Raw genomic sequence first — 16,831 nt, forward strand, 5'->3', positions numbered from 1 at the left:
TCCCGTGGCTGCCTCTTTACCTATCCCAACCCCTAAGACCGACCGGAGGCTCTGAGGCAGTGAGTACTCAGAGGTAGGCCCTGGTGGTCAAGGGCACGAGCCTGCCACCAGCTCCAGAGCCAGTCTGTTTCATTAAGGCTTGATCACACAAACACAGAAACGCACAAGGCGCACACTCGGAGCCCGAGTAGCCCCCAGCTCCGGAGCCAATCCACACCCTCGCCCCGCCTGCTCCTGCCCCGCCCCTCCCGAGGCCCCGCCCCCTTTCCGGCCCGCCCGCTCTGGGCCCAATATCCGGCGGCTGCGGGGTCAATGAGGCCAGTGAGACTCATGAAGGTGTTCATCACACGCAGGATTCCCCCCGAGGGCAGCGCCGCGCTCGCCCGGGCCGCAGAGTAAGAGCCCGGCGCCCCCGGACCTCTCCGCGCGCCGAGTCCCCTCCCTCCGGGCGCGCGTTCCGCGGGTGGCGTCGCGGGAAGAGGTTGCGGAGCCGGGGGCACTGCTCCTAGACCTCGGGCAGCCTGTACGTGGGGTGACTCAGCGTCTCCGGGCGGGCCGGGGGGCGGCCTCCCGCCACCCACTTCTTTTTGGTGGGGCGGACACGGCGGTCCGTGGGGCCAGAGAGAACTGGGATCCTGAGCTTGGGCCTCCGCCTCATTTTCGAACCCATGCCTGGCTGGAACGGTCTTGGAGTTTGGGGAACCTTAGAGGAAGTCCTCAGGGGTCAAGCTTTCTCCAGGCCCGTTACTGTGCCGCTGGGAACCGCAGTTCCGTGGCACTTGCAGTGGGGGTGGGGTGAAGGCTGGAGCCTTCCCCAGTCGTGAGCGTGGGGAGAGGGCAGACTGCTCATGTCACAAGGTCTGATCGATCTCTGAGGTCGCTTGGACGGGTCAGGGGCCTTGGCAGTCACTGGTCTGGTCCTAGCAGGGGGCCTCTGGTAGCACTTCTTAAACTGAACTCTGCACCTTGCCAGGTGCTTCTTATAAGTAAACTCTTAATTCTTCAATGCTGTGAAATCAGTGCTGTGATTCCCACTTTACAGAGAATCTGGGAGAGGTCAAGTACCTTCACCAAGCTCTATAGGCGGCACAGCTGGGATTAGAGATCTGCTCTGCGGCAGTCAGCACTGCAGCATGCAGGTTTTCACTTCCCGTGTCAGGCGAGGAGAAGGTGGACCCAGCCTTAGAAACAAGTGCTAGGGGAAAATGAAATTTGTTTCTTCTGTTGCCTGCAATCAAACTTTTGGTGAAGACTTGACGGGGAGAGGGGAAGGCAAAGACAACAAGAACACTAGTAGCGACGCTCACACTGCTGCAGCGCTGGGCCACTGTCCAGGAAAGGAGGCTGCGAGGACGGCGCCTGGGCAGGGCGTTCTGGAAAGTGCCAGCAGCTCTGTGTCTTGCACATGTAGATTTTCCATGGGTTTTCGCTGCACTGAATTAAATGTCATGGGGCGGAGGTTGGGCAGCACTGCTGGGAAACGTGCCTGGGGCCCACCAGCCGCTCTGGCAGCGCCCCCTGAAACTCCTCCCTGTTGAACTGCTTTGGTCTTGTCCGTGGCTCGGATGGTAAAGAACCCACCTGCAATGCGCGAGACGCGGGTTCGATTTCTGGGTTGGGAAGATCCCCTGGAGAAGGGCATGGCAACCCACTCCAGTATTCTTACCTGGAGAATCCCCATGGACAGAAGAGCCTGGTGGGCTACAGTCCCTGGGGTCGCAAAGAGTCGGACACAATTGAGTGACTAAGCAGAGCACAGCACATGTACAGAGTCAAGAACAAGGGTTACTCCTTTCACGGACTCACAGGAGAAGATGTACAACCGGACAAGGGGTCCAAGCCCGGCTGCTGCCAGGACCCCCCACCTGGCCTTCCCAGTAGGCAGCCTGGCCCGGGAGCTTGCTGCCTGTGAGGCCTCCTGTGGGGATAAAGAAAGCTCTTCTTGGGTTGAGCTGAGAATGGTCCCCGTGACTTTCTCCTTTCAGCTTAGGCCCTTTTCAGTCCTTATTGGAGAGCTCTGCTCTGTGACAGCCTTCACCCTTCAGCCACCCTCTCGGAACAATTCTGAGGCCGCCCACACCTAACCTTGACTCCCCTCAGCCAGCCCCAGGCAGCTTGAGGCCAGAGCAAGCAGAAAACAATGTGTTCCACTCTGACAGGATCTGTGGATGTGGCCGGAGAGCTTTGGGGGCCTGTGGGCACCTGTGGGGCTTGCCCACTTCTGAGTGGTCTTCCCTTTGTCTTCAGCTGTGAGGTGGAGCAGTGGGATTCTGATGAGCCCATCCCTAGAGAGGACCTGGAACAGAGAATGGCTGGGGCCCATGGCCTGCTCTGCCTCCTCTTGGACCGCATAGACAAGAAGCTCCTGGACGCTGCAGGTGTGTGTGCTGTGCAGGCCTGGGGAGGGCTCCCGGGGAGTCTTGGCCTGCCGCTGCTGCTTTCCAAGCAGGTCTTTAGTGACTTCAGCGAGCTCTGAGGGCATTCATTGTGGTCCTAGACCACAGCTCCATGTGGCACACACTTTGCCCCTCTTAGCTGGCTGTGAGTCCCCGGAGGGAGGCCTTAAGAGGGCAAAGACCATGGTGTGGAGGAGAGCCAGGGCCCTGGGCCCTTTTCCAGCTCTGTTCAGGCTTGGTTTATGACCTTTAGCAGGGCCCTCCCTTTTCCAGACCCGTCTATATATGTGGGAAGGCCTTGAATCCCTTGAGGAAAGATACAAGTAATGCCTTTCTGCCCTATAGGAGCTAACCTCAGAGTCATCAGCACAATGTCTGTGGGTGTCGATCACTTGGCTCTGGATGAAATCAAGAAGCGGTAAGTGCAACTTGGGCTCTGGAGTAAAGGGTGACTACCAGAGAGGGAAAAAGAGGAGCTGAGTATCTGTTTTTTCTTCATATCTCTTGACCATTTGGTGAAAATGTAAGGTAGCCAATGATAAAATCTGCCAACGTGTGCACAGGTCAGTTAAGATAAGTCTGAGCAGAAACAGTGGGTAACGATGTCCAGGTAATATCCTTTCTCATTCATTCTTTTTTTTTTTTTTTTGACCCTCACATCAACCCCTTCAAGTAGAAAAGGCAAGAATTATTATTTCCCTCTTTAGATGAGGAAATTCAGAAAGATTAAGTAATCATAGTTACTGGAGCTCCATACATTGGAGCTTGGTCTTCCATCTTATATCCTTCTCAAAACGGGAGATGGTCAAGAGGGGACTGAGGGCTGGCCAATCCTGGGGGCCCACTACAGCTCTGAGCTTCCCAACAGGCAGCGCAGAAGGAGCAAAGCCACATCACAGCAGTGTCCCAGCAGTAGAAACTGGGAAGGTGCTTGAAGCCAGTGTTACCACCAGCTCTTTGGTTCATAGTGGGATCCGCGTGGGCTACACTCCGGGTGTCCTGACAGACGCCACGGCCGAGCTCGCCGTCTCCCTGCTGCTTACCACTTGTCGCCGGTTGCCAGAGGCCATCGCGGAGGTGAAGAAGTGAGTGAACGCCCAGCGGAGAAGTTGGCTCTGCTCTGCACTTGCGCACTCAGTGCTGCCCCTGGCCCAGGGGTGATCCCCAGCTAATGAGGGAGACAGACTCAGGCAAGATACTAAAGTGCACAGCAGAGCCGAAACAAACAGGGCATGCAGGGAAGGCTGTGGGGTGCGGTGTGGAGCAGGGAAGGCTTTGCAGGAGTAGCTGGTGGGCATCCTCAGAGGGCCCTGTCCACCATTACGTGGACCCAGAAGGCTCTGAAGACTGCAGGTGGTTTCATGTTGCTGCGGACACACTGACGTGTTTGATACAGGTGCCGCCCCAGGTGTTGTCAAGTGCGTTATGTAGAATACAGCAGATATACTTTACCCTCTTTCCAAAATCTGAAAATTTAAAACCTTGACCTGGGAGTTTCAGACTGAGATGGGGCTGTACATCCCGAACCGGGGAAAGCACTCAAGGTGGGGGGGGACTGACCCAAGCAAAGCCCAGGAGGCATGCAGATGCAGGCGCTCAGAGAATGTGGACTGGGAGAGGGGCTTCGTGGTGGGATATGGCAGGGGCAAGGCTGCGTGGGACTGAGTAGACACAGTGCTGAGTGTCCCTCCCACCCTCCTGTCCAGGGAGTTGGCCCCTTCATCGGAGGTGACTCAAGATAGGTTGCGTTCCCCCGTTGGTCCAGGGCAGCAAGGATGGGCCTTTGTTTTCCCTGGAGCACTGAGAACATTGGTTTTGGAATCCCACATTCCAGATTTGCAACCTGCTGCTCTGCCCTGGCTGTGTGACCTCACACGTCGCCCTTTCTGATCTCAGCGTCCCTGTCTGCAGAAAGGGAGGAGAACCTCTAAGAAGCTTTCCAGCCCTCAGATTCTGTGTCCCCAATTGCTTTAAAAGAAGAATCATTCCCACTGCTTATCCACAGTGCCGAGTGGCTGTAGGTGTAACCTGTGGTCCCCTCCATCCTTAACTGAAGGGTGGGGCCTGTCCCTTGGACCGCAGCCCATGCCTGAGAGTGTGGGGTCTGTGCAGCAGCCCTCATCTTTGCCCAAAGCCAGGGCTGCTCACCCGCCCCTCCTCCCTCCCTGCAGCGGTGGCTGGACCTCATGGAAACCCCTGTGGATGTGTGGCCACGGCCTCTCACAGAGCACCGTCGGTATCGTTGGCCTGGGGCGCATAGGTGAGGCTCCATCTACCCATTTGGCTTCCTGGCTCACATGTCTTGGTTAGAATCTCCAGCACCCTGTGTCTGGATGTTGACAGTCCTTCTTTGGGAAGGGTCGCCATACCTGTGTGCAGTAGGGATATCTCCAGCGAGAAGACATAGCATTGTAAAAGACAGGCCAAAACATAAAAAGACTTCCTTAAGAAGTCACTAGGTGAAAGATGTAAGAGCCAGGGTTCTTTATGATTATAGCTCCATACAGAGCAGATGAAGCCGTGATGGCTGAGGGGCTGGGGAGACCTGCTCCCCAAGGCCTGGTTTCTAGAAGGCATTTGACTCCTGAAGCCTTAACACAGAAACCAGAGGGTCCAGTGGACAGAGCTTACCTGTGATTCTGAGGCAGGGCAGAGCTATTTTTCTTCCAGTGGCCCCAGCACTGGAGAAGTCTGGCATCCTGCCTGGAGCAGAGGCGAGGGTGAGGGTAGGAAGTGGGCATAACTTGTCTGGCTAGCTGGCAGCCCTGCCTGCCACACTAGAGAGTTGCTTGGAGGAACCCAGCAGCTTTGGGGCATGTTCTGAGTCAGAAAACGCAGCTGCCCAAGCCCGTCTTGGCAGCAGCGTATGTGGAAAGGTGTTAGAGGTGGGGCGAGTTGGCAGTGCCATCAAAGAGTCATTTGGGGTCTGTGGCTGCATTAACAGAAGCAGAGCGTCCAGAGGAGGCAGGGGACCACGTGATCAGGCCTTTCTTGGGCTGCCAGGTCCATCCAATGCTCGGGGAAGGTTAGAAAGTGGCCCTCAAGATGGCCAGAACCACGTGAGGACAGCCCAGGCCAGTCCCAGCCACACAGGAGCTGTGGTCTCTGAAGGATGGACCCCTGAGCTGAGGGCAGTGTGGGGTGGTGGGGGCTGGGTGCACTGTGGCAGGATTAGTTAACGTAGGAAAGGACTTTGCCCCCCAGCCCTTCCCCCAGGGGCTCTCTCTCCCTGGAGCTGCTGGGCTGTTCCTGCCCTCGCCCTCCGAGGGCTTGGGAACAAGCGCTGACTCTTGACTCCTTGCCACCAGGCCAGGCCATAGCTCGGCGTCTGAAACCATTTGGTGTCCAGAGATTTCTATACACAGGGCGCCAGCCCAGGCCTCAGGAAGCAGCGGAATTCCAGGCAGAGTTTGGTAAGTAAAAGCTGGATTTCTGCAGGGGCCCCTTCTGCTTGGCCAGGTGGTTCTCCGTGTTTGCTGTAATGGCAGCACTTCGGGGCAGAATGCAGGAGCTCCACAGGCCTGTGATGTCCCCTAGGCTTTATCTGACTTCCCTGCCCTGCATGCAGAGGCCTATTCGGGCAGCGCAGGGACTCAGCCAGGCAACACCGAGTCCCCTCAGTATCAGAGAGACTCGGGTCTCCTGTCCTGCAGGGCCCCTTCTCACTGTTGTCTTTGTACACACACAGCAGGGATGTTGATAATGTGTAACGAATCGTACATGTAAGGATGACACATGTAAGGAAGTGCTGGGAACTTTCGCTCAGTTTCCATAATAAACTGGTTAGCGCTGACCCTCAGCCTTGTCTCTGGGTGAATCCAGTCCCCTGGGCAGGTGCATATCTTGCTGAGCAGAAGGCAAGCTGGATTTCAGCCACTCCACCCTGTTGGCACATTGGGCCTTGAAAGAGTGAAAGCAGTGTGGCCTAGATCCCCGCTGTGGGACCCCGAATAAGCTTCTGCTCCTCTCTGGCCTCAGTTTCCCCACCTTTAGAGCAGGGGGCTGACTGAAGGATATAGCACATCAGGATCCCGTCAGTGGCCATCGACTGTGCAGTTATCAGAGCTGTCCAGGTGGGGCGCCGCCTTCAGGAAGCATCTTGGGAGTTTCTGTTATAGGAGGGGTGCGGGAGGGGTCAGGTCTCCCACCCTCTTGCTGTCCTTAACCCGGGACACAGCACCTGACGGAGCCCTGCGCTCCCCCAGTCCCCACCCCCGAGCTGGCTGCCGAGTCCGATTTCATCGTTGTGGCCTGCTCCTTAACACCGGCGACCAGGGGGCTGTGCAACAAGGACTTCTTCCAGTGGATGAAGAAAACAGCTGTGTTTGTCAACATCAGCAGGTATCCTGGGTCACCGGGTGAGCCTGGAGAGGGGCTGCCCTTGCTGTTGTGATCCCCACAGGCTGTCAATGAGACTCAGGCTGAGTCTACTGCCCTCCATAAACCAACCAACCGCTCAACTCAGGACAGTAAGGGCCCCAGAGCACATCCCAGCTGCTCAGAGCAGGGCCTGGTCTGGCTCCCAGCAGTACTTTGACCTAGCTCAGGAAGTGAAGGCACCATGGCAGCAAATTAGGTAACTTTGTTCCTCTAACCACAAACGGTTGGACTTAACAGTCTTTACAGCCTGTTAGAGGCCAGCCTTCATGGCCCTGAGCCTGGGTTTGTCTGTGTGAGTCAGTGAGCTTGAACTCGCACACTTCTGGAAAGACAGACCCAAAACCCAGGTTGTCTTGGGTCCTCAAAAATGTCCGCAGGGTGCCTCTAGTCCACTGAACATGTTACGGGAGCAGACCTTCCCTCCCAGCCACTCCAATCCCTTCTTAGTTATTACTAGTGCTTCAGGACACCCCGTCATTCCCAGGGGAGAAGTGGTAGACCAGGACGACCTGTACCAGGCCCTGGCCAGCGGTCAGATTGCAGCTGCCGGACTGGACGTGACGACCCCAGAACCACTGCCTACTAATCACCCTCTCCTGACCCTGAAGAACTGTGGTAAGAACCATCCTTTGTCAGAAACACTTCTCCCGGCGGTGGCTCTTCCCACTGCGGCTGATGAAGCCAAGTGGCAGTTCTCCCAGACACTCGGCTTAGGCACCGTGCCCCTCCGAGCCACAAGCCACAGCTATCAGAGGTAGGAGGCAAGCTCCAGAGGCCCTCTTAACCACCCCACCCTCTCTAGCTCAGTGGGTAAAGAATCTACCTGCGATGCAGGAGACCCCGGTTGGATTCCTGGGTTGGGAAGATCCACTGGAGAAAGGGATAGGCTATCCACTCCAGTACTGTTGGGCTTCCCTTTTGGCTCAGCTAGTAAAGAATCCTCCTGCAATGCTGGAGACCTGGGTTGGGAAGATCCCCCAGAGAAGTTAAAGGGTACCCACTCCAGTATTCTGGCCTGGAGAATTCCATGGACTATATAGTCCATGGGGTTGCAAAGAGTCGGACACGACTGAATGACTTTCACTTCACTTGACTTCACTCCTCTCCCCTATCCCCCAGCCCCTGGGGAGGTTTGGCATTGCTACCCCTGTGATACCTTAGTGGTTCTTAACTTTTATGCTATCGGTCACCTGGAGGGACTGACCAAATGCATGGTGCCGGGCCCCCATGGGCATCCGCCTCAGGAGGTCTCAGGTGGGGCCTGACAACGTGTGTCTAACATCTCGCACGTGGCTGCTACTCAGCCCGGGAGCAGTGTGAGAACCACTTAGAGTTCCTCTTTAGCTTCCTCAGTTAACAATTCCATGCTGAGCTGACAATTCTGTATATTACGTTCTCTCTATTCAGGTAGCTGGTTTGGCTTCCGTCTCCAGACTAATACCTAACTGTTAGGTAGGGCCGTAGGCCATCTGGGCCAGTCCTGCCCTTTGCTCACCCTCTGGAATGGAAAACCGCAGAGGCCTGTAGCTGCCTTCCCCCCCTTGAACGCTCCTGCTATCACAGCCCTTGGAGGCACTACCATTCCCACCCTGTGCCAGTGTGAAGGGAGCCTGGGCTGGGAAACTGTCCCATTCCCGAAGCCTAGCACTCAGCGCAGTGCCCTGGGACTGCTTTCAGAAGGCACACTCTGGGGACCGTTGACTCCACTTGCTCTGCAGTGGGGTCAGAGGGCACTGTGCTGTCCAGCCTCTCATCTGTTATTTTGGGAGAAGTTATTTCAGAGGCCTGGGGCCTTCAGGGGGGCCCCATGGTGTGGATGAGTTGGTAAACTGGCACCTCTTGTCACTGTCTGGTATCTGAAGGGCGGGTCTAGAGAGGCTCTGGGGACCCCTTCTGGCCCTGACCCTCATGCTCAGGATGCATATTTGTCACCCTTGAGTCTGGGTTTGGTGGCCCCGGGGAGAGGAGTGTTTTGGGACAGGAGGGAAGGCAAATCAAGAAGTGAGGGGGGTTCTCCTTATTCTTTTTCCTGGCAAACTCTAGCCCGAGGTAAGGCTCTTGAACCACCCTTCTCATTTCCCATCCTTCCTCTCCTTTCCAGTGATCCTGCCCCACATTGGCAGTGCCACCCACAGGACCCGAAACATCATGTCTGTCTTGGCAGCTGACAACCTGCTGGCTGGCCTGCGAGGGGAGCCGATGCCCAGTGAACTCAAGCTGTAACCACATGGGGACTCTGTGGACCAGAAAGCAAGTGGCCCTGGGCTTCTGTCAGACGCACCCTGGCTTGATTGGACCAACAGGGTGGGAGCCAGAGGAAAAAGTCTGATCTGTACCCATTCTGCAGAGGGAAGACTGGTACTAACAGATGTGCTACACTTTTGTGGTTGGAAGCATCCGAGCCCCAAGTGTGTAATTCTATTAAATAATTCTCGGAGATGTCTGGGCATGTAACTGGGAGAAACTGACAAAAGCATCTGCTTGCGTTTCCTAAGCCAGGGCATCTAGTGACTCCAGGTTCTGCTTCCAACCCCCATCCCCAGCCCCGAGCATTTGAATTCCTAGAACTTGTCCAAGCCACCTTTAGTTCAGTTCAGTCACTCAGTCATGTCCGACTCTTTGCGACCCCATGAATCGCAGCACACCAGGCTTCCCTGTCCATCACCAACTCCCAGAGTTCACACAAACTCATGTGCATCAAGTCAGTGATGCCATCCAGCCATCTCCTCCTCTGTCGTCCCCTTCTCCTGCCCCCAATCCCTCCCAGCATCAGAGTCTTTTCCAATGAGTCAACTCTTCGCATGAGGTGGCCAAAGTATTGAAGTTTCAGCCTCAGCATCAGTCCTTCCAATGAACACCTAGGACTGGTCTCCTTTAGGATGGACTGGTTGGATCTCCTTGCGGTCCAAGGGACTCTCAAGAGTCTTCTCCAACACCACAATTCAAAAGCATCAATTTTTTGGCGCTCAGCTTTCTTCAGTCCAACTCACATCCATACATGACCACTGGAAAAACCACAGCCTTGACTAGAAGGACCTTGGCAAAGTAATATCTCTGGTTTTGAATATGCTATCTAGGTTGGTCATAACTTTCCTTCCAAGGAGTAAGCGTCTTTTAATTTCATGGCTGCAATCACCATCTGCAGTGATTTTGGAGCCCCCCAAAATAAAATCTGACTTGAGTTCACTGTTTCCATTGTTTCCCCATCTATTTGACATGAAGTGATGGGACCAGATGCCAAGCCACCTTAGCCTCAGCCAAAAGGCCTCCAAGTTTCCCTCACTGAGGACAGGACAGTCACAGCCCAGTGGTGACCACAGTAATGGGACCTGCTACCTAGACCATTAGGCAAATTAAATACATGTGGCAAAGAGAACTAGGTAAAGTCACAATACTCACTTTTTGGTCAAGAATAATCAGGGTAGGTAGGTTTCTTTCATTTTTATTTTAAACTTAGTTTCAGCACCGTCACACTTTGTTCCTTGTATCCATTTCCTCCTCCCCTCCTGCTCCCAGGTGGATGCCCTTTACTAAGCACCTCCTCACTCCTCAGGCCTGGCTGCCAGCACTGCCAAAGCCCTGTGCCTGCTAAGGGACTCAGCTCCGGCTTTTCCCCCACAGCCAAGCCAGACTGAAGAGTGGGGTTTCTCCCCTAGGAGGCAGGTAAGGGAGCAGCAGGAAGTACACAATTTGGCAGGCCCTCTAGGAGGGCCGGTGGACTGAGGACACCGCCTCAGCCCCATCCACAGCACAGAGGGGAAAAGCACAAGGGACTAACGACCAGTACTTGTTACTGACAGCATCAGAGTATTTTCTAAGATGCCTGGTTTAAAACAGAGTACTGGTAACATGGTAACAGCAGGGTTAGCAGAAAAAGCAATACTACTTCACTCTTTTGTTTCAACCTTAACCTAAGGTGAAGAAAAAGAACACATAATTAGTTAGAGGCATTAATATGACAAAGCTTTTATTTCAAAGTCTCAAATATTGACCAGCATAGCACCACTGACCCAGGTGCCCTGATAGAACTTTATGATTTGGTCACCAGAAATGATTATGCCAAGCTATAATTAAGGCTAACCAATCGAAATCCAGGTACCCAATACCAGTTAAAATTCAGGTAGAAACTACCAGTTGTAGGAACCCTGGGACTGGTCTTCCAGGGAACCTCTGAATTATTTAAGTGCTACAGCATGTACAAGGACACTGGCCCACAGGCTTGCTTCTCACACATAGAAACTGATTGACTAAGAGGTAGATGAGAGATTCCAGATTCCAGTGGGCAGTGGAGAGGCGGGGCTCCAGCCACTGTGTCAGTCCCCGAGGCAAGTCCACTGAAGCCTGAGCTCAGGTAGGGGGCCACCTCCTGGCACCTCTTCCTCAAGGTGGAAGGGGAGGAGGGCGACCGCCGTTCTGTGCCGCCAACTCTTCTTCCCAGGCCAGGCAGGGCCTCTCCTCCTCCACGCTGACCCACCTGCCTCCCAGGGTTGATCTCACAAGTCACTGGTTCCACAGACAGGTGGATGTAGAGCCTCATCACATCGTCAGAACATGACTTACTAACAATTTTCCACACACACCAAACTTCACAGGTGATCCCACGGCCTCCACCCTCCTCCTCACCTCTCCCCTCCCCTTTCAGGAGACGGACCAGAGGCTTCCCTTTTGGTTTTCCTCCCTGGGAATCAGTTCATAGGAGATGCTAAATCTGACAGTGAGCATTATGAGTTTATCTACAGACAGACGTGTAACTGCATATGCTAGATTAAGAGAAGACACATGCTGACTACTTTTCAAAGCATAAGAACGGAAGGATTTTACTCAATTATGCACAGTGGTTTGGGGTGTCTCAAATAAACTGTGTAAAAAAATGAACTCATGTTCATGTATTAATTAAACTGACTTCATGAGCTCTACAGAGACACATTAACCTGTGCTGTTCCCCTGGAAGCTCTCAAGCCAAGGCTCAGCCTAACAGATGCTGCCCAAAGGATTGGAAGGCCACAGGGGCGGCGCAGAGAAGGCCAGGTCAGTCACCCAGAGGTCTCCTCAGACTGTCTCAGATGCTACCCTGGTGGCTTCTATGTTCTGGGCTGCCCAATCCTCTTATAGAGATGGGAAAATATATACCAACCTTCAGTACTGGGTTGGGGCAACAACAGAAGCTCAGAGTCTGTACTTTAAAACCATAGAATAGAACAGTAATAAAGCCCACGATGGAGGGGGGTTGACTTCACTTTTGGTTAGTTTTTTACCTGAAAACAGTAATCTAGGCCCAGGAAAGATGCTGTAAGTGGCATGAAAGTGTGAAGAAGCGAAGCAGAAAACGGGCTTGTCGTTGGGTGAGATGTGTCAGGCTGGACCGGCCCCCGAAATCTGCACAGAACAAAGGGTAAATGGGCCGTAAAAGATCCCACTAAACAGGACTCCACATCATCAGAACAAAGACGAACACTAGCTCTTCTGACTTCCAAACTGTAACATGTGTAATACAAGTTAACTGGTTAAAATACCGCTAAAACAGCACATACAGAAACAACACCTTACTTGTCGCTCCCTATTTGTAAGTACATACTCCTTTTACAACTTTGTCTTTAAAACTGGGAAAAATTGTTAAAACATCTATCTAACGATGATGTTTTCAAAAGTATATACACACCTGTTAGTCCAGAGAATGCTCGCTCTGGACCCAGTGTCAGCACCATCAAAGTGCAGCATCTGTGACTGCAAATCAGACAAAAAAATACAGTACTTTCTGAAGCCTAGAGCCAGCTCATGATAGACTTTAAAGCATTTCTGGCAGGCAGGCGTGTCCTCAAGGGTGTTCCTTTTAGACAGGCACAAAGTTGCCACTGGTTACACGTAAGTGCATTTTGCATCACTGTATACAAGTATATAATATTCTCATCAGAAGGTATATAGGAAATTTAATTAAATGCTTCGGTTTTACAAAAATTGCTAAAAAATGTTTTTGCACTTCAATGTTTAATTTTTCAATGTGCCACTTCTAACATCAATTACAGACTACTTTCCGACTGCATTACTCAACCCTAAGGAAGAACGTGGTTTCAGGGACTGGATCCCTTCTCTGAATGTGTGCACTGCACTCAGAAATGCGGTGGCACAAGCACGACACCTGTGAACTCTCCACTTGTTAGTCTTCGAAATCTGCATGAGCCACTCACAGCCTGAAGTCTTAAACCCCATGGCATTAACCACCAACCAACCAGAGATTTTAGTTCCGGTCCTACAACTGGCATCGGCGTTATCTCGAGGTCAGGCTAGAGCAAAGTGCTGGGGAGGTTGCTGCTCTGCCAGCGGAGGCAGGTGGTCTTCGAGTGTTTGTACAGGTGGCTGGACTGACTGAACCTCTTGCCGCACTTCAGGCAGGCATAGGGTTTTTCACCTGTGTGAACACGGATGTGCTTCTTGCAATCTGTCAAGGTCAAGAAAGTCTTGCAGCAGATTTTGCAGGCGTACTTGCGAGCCCCCTCTACAACCAAGACATTGTGCTCCGATAAGGCCTTCTTGCACTTTGACAAGACATCAGCAGATGCCCTCGTCAGCTGCGGGGGGCCGGGCTGCGAAGGGTGGCCATTTTCAAATGAGGACGTGGCTGCATTCATCATTAGCTGGGAACTGGCAGAATTCTCTGGGATCTGTGAGCTCCTGACAGAAGTTACCACTGGCATTTTGGGAGCTATGCGGCGGTAGTATGGAAAGTTACTGGCTCCTCCTCGAGGGGAACCCATCATTACCCTGGAAAAGGAGGAGTGCAATCCCAAACCGGACCTGGGAAAATCCATCCCAAACTGTTCTCCTCCTTGGTAGCCTGAGGTCTGCACACACGGTAGGCCCATCACATCCTGCATGGGCCTGACAAAGTGGGAGTCCGCGGGCTCGCTGAATGGGTTCTCCACATGAGCACCAGGGGCTGAGGAGGGCCCACTCGCAGGCCCAGCCTCTGGACTCAACAAATAAGGGGCCTCCCCCTCCAGCCTGCAGTCACTGGTTGTGTTTGGGAGATTATCGTCATTGTTCTGATTGGTACTAAAGTTACTTCCTCTGCTCTTGTTAAGAAAATTTGAAATACTAAAGGTGGATTTGTGTTCGAGGTTATTGGTGACTTCCAAAATGTGGATGTCCCCTACCCGGTCAGTGCTAGACTGGGGATCTGAAAAACTCCGGTCGCTGCTCTCTGGGCTGAGGTCTATCTTCTCGGCACTGACCACCACCCCCTCCACCTCCACCGACTCGCTGCCTTCCGCTTGGGAGGTCACGTCACTCACTTCGTCCTGAGGCTCAGGAGAGCTCAGGGGCTCAGATTTCACCACCACTCTCATGTGCTCCTTCTCACCAAGGCCCACCTCCGGGTTTTCACACTGAAAAGCACTCTTCTCAGCTGTGGTTTCCTGCTCAAAACTAGTCTCGACCTGAGTGGCACGGGAGGCCATGGAGAGCTGGGCCATGTTGCTGGCACTGTTGTCGGACTGGCTGGGCACCTGGGCATCTTCTTGAGCGCCGAAGGACTGGTCAAACATGATGGTGCTGTCGTCTGGGTTGTCGGCCATCCCATCAGCCTTAGGGTTGTCCACGATTTTCAGAGAATCTGGAGAAAAGAACTCCTCCCGGGAATGAACCCCTGGCCCGTTCTCTGGCGTCACGTCGGAGATGGCAGACTCATCCAGGGTGGGTCGGAGGCGCTGTCTGGCCCGCTCCTCCGCAGACTGCTTGCGCTTGTGCAGGCGGCGCATGGGGAAGGGCGTCCGCTGGTCCAGGGTACCACGCATCGAGGAGCTCATGGGGGCTGGCTGCTCCTCGCCGCTCTGGCTGGAACTGAGGGCGGAGCTCACAATGCTCAGTCCCAGCTGCTGCAGCATAAAGGAGCGCTGCATGCGGGCGCTCTGCTCCTGAACACGCTCGCTGGGGGGAGACATGGGCAGCGTCCGGGTCGTCAGGTAATGTTTACATGCCTTAACAACAGAGTTCAGGTGCAGGTGAGAGGCTGCCAATAAGACATCCATGACATTGCTCTCCCCCAGCATGAGAGTGGAGGTGTACATCATGTCAATCAGTGCGGCAAAGGCCTCTGCTGTCACCACCTCGCTATCCAGCTGGATCATGTTCATGGTCTGATCTCCCTCTGCCACTGAGAACAGGGCTCGGAAATGCGTGCTGCACGCTGCTAGTACCGAGCGGTGGGCTTTGAAATGTCTGTTCCCCACTACAATGACACTGTCACAGAGCTGGCCGTGAAGTCTCTGATAGTTCAGCTGCTGGAAGATCTGTTCAAAGTGACCAGGAAAATCCATGATCCTACAATACAAAGAAAGAAAGAATTAACATGCAGAACAGCTTAAGTCAAAGTCAGAGCACAGAGCGGGCACTGACCAGAGAGGCATGAATGGCCAAGCATGGACCTTTCAAAGCTTGTGGTGTTCCTGCTGGGAGCACACAGACTAAACACCTGTCCAATAAGGAACAAATGCTGACTCAGCTAACAGCCTCGGAAATCTAGATGGACACGCGCAGATCAGCCAACTGGCTGTTTACAGGCTTCCTTTCACTCTTAAATAACCCACTTTTAACACTTGGGGCCATTGTTAGAAAAGACCAACATGTGGGTGATAGAACAACTATACCTGAGAAGTCAAGAGTTCTGCATTCCTGAGAACAACAAACTCCAAGAAACTCTAAACGGAGACCTTAAACGATGAAAAGTGCAAATCAACATTAGTGGGAAGATGTCCAGTTCTAGATGGTAGTAAATTGCACACATGCATTTACCCTCTCCACCCCATACATACTCCTGAAACCCCATTAAAAAGACACCAAAGTTTCTTGGTTTGTTGTTGTTTTAAAGGTAAAAACCCACAAGGAAAAAAAGACTGGGAAAGAGGTATAAATGGCATTTTGGAAACTGGTGAGCAGGTAAACAAATGTGTGCTGACTTAGCACACCCAGAAAACTGAACCCTAAGTTACAGTCCATGGAGTCACAAAAGAGTCGGACACCACTTAGAGACTAAACAACAACAATTAAAACTGGCAGTGGTTAAAACAATCTGATTTATACCTAAGTCCCCATCCACCCAGAGGCTCAGAACTGGCTGCCACGGTGCCAGAAGTGGAGCAAAGATGATGCCAAGACAAAAGGACTGGCTCGAAGTCTACTCAATTAAAAAAACAAAAAACACGGAGGTTCCACACTTGTGGCACAGAAAAGGTAAACCTACAGAGATAGAGAACAGATTAATGGCTCTCTGGGGCTGGGCTCAGGGCAGGACTGCAATAAGGGACTTTCAGGGACATGATGGAAATGTTCTAATATGATGATTATGCATCAAATTTTCTAAAAATACTTGATCTGTACACTTAAAATGGGGAATGTTATGGTATGTACATTATACCACAGAAAAACTCAATTAATTAAACTTAAAAAAAAACGGGGAAAGAAAAACAGGAGATGAGCAAGCTCTAAAACCACCATTTCAGACTACATTTTGAACTTCAGGGCTTCTATAAAACCAATCAGCGGCTTCCTTGGTGGTCCAGGTGGTCCGTGCTCCCAATACAGGGGGCCTGGGTTCACTCTCAGGTCAGGGAACTAGATCCCACATGCCACAACTAAGACCCAGTGCAGCCAAATAAATATATATATATTTTAAAGACAAAAATAAAACCAAACAGACTGCTTAGAACATCACATATATCTTTGATAATACTACGGAATTACTAGGTTTTTTTTTTTTTTTTTTACCCCTTACGTGTGATAATGGCATTCTGATTTTTTCCCCCAAAGGAATAGTTTTTAAAGAGAAAACACTAGAATGTTTACAGATGAAATGACATGATATCTGGCATTTGTTTCAAAGTTTATTTTTCGTACATTGGAAAATTTTCATAAACGTTAAAAAAGGGGAAAAAGAGATCACATCACTAAGTAGAAAATTTTCCAAAGCTCAGTTTGAAATCAAATATCTGGACATTTTCATCTCCTGGACTCATTAGAAACAAGAATTTGTTTATTCTCTCCTAAGAAATTGCTATACTTCC

At 52.3% G+C, this 16,831-nt stretch overlaps 2 protein-coding genes across 6 annotated transcripts in view; one reads left to right on the plus strand and one right to left on the minus strand.

The window, feature by feature from the left end:
• Nucleotides 1-268: 268 nt before the first annotated feature.
• GRHPR (glyoxylate and hydroxypyruvate reductase) lies at nt 269-9,215 on the plus strand. Of its 2 annotated transcripts, none has more exons than XM_040224200.1 (9): nt 269-395; nt 2,248-2,378; nt 2,742-2,814; nt 3,365-3,481; nt 4,568-4,656; nt 5,705-5,809; nt 6,602-6,737; nt 7,261-7,391; nt 8,878-9,215. In XM_040224200.1, the coding sequence occupies exons 1-9, from the start codon at nt 313-315 to the stop codon at nt 8,997-8,999; spliced, it is 987 nt and encodes a 328-aa protein (XP_040080134.1). In that variant the 5' UTR covers nt 269-312; the 3' UTR covers nt 9,000-9,215. The 2 variants fall into 2 exon arrangements, with proteins under 2 accessions (XP_040080134.1, XP_040080209.1); XM_040224275.1 differs by having other exon boundaries at nt 324-523.
• Nucleotides 9,216-10,713: 1,498 nt separating this feature from the next.
• Nucleotides 10,714-16,831, minus strand: part of ZBTB5 (zinc finger and BTB domain containing 5) — a 30,566-nt gene continuing 24,448 nt past the window's right edge. For 3 of the 4 annotated variants that reach the window (XM_040224396.1, XM_040224562.1, XM_040224485.1), the window contains exon 2: nt 10,718-15,092. In XM_040224396.1, the coding sequence (XP_040080330.1) occupies nt 13,058-15,088 (2,031 nt within the window). In that variant the 5' untranslated portion in view covers nt 15,089-15,092 and the 3' untranslated portion in view covers nt 10,718-13,057. Of the gene's footprint in view, nt 15,093-16,831 lie in introns of all 4 variants that reach the window. The other variant, XR_005718380.1, reaches the window with a different exon arrangement.

The sequence above is a fragment of the Oryx dammah genome, unplaced genomic scaffold (genome assembly GCF_014754425.2).
Source record: "Oryx dammah isolate SB20612 unplaced genomic scaffold, SCBI_Odam_1.1 HiC_scaffold_1, whole genome shotgun sequence".
Lineage (NCBI taxonomy): Eukaryota > Metazoa > Chordata > Mammalia > Artiodactyla > Bovidae > Oryx > Oryx dammah.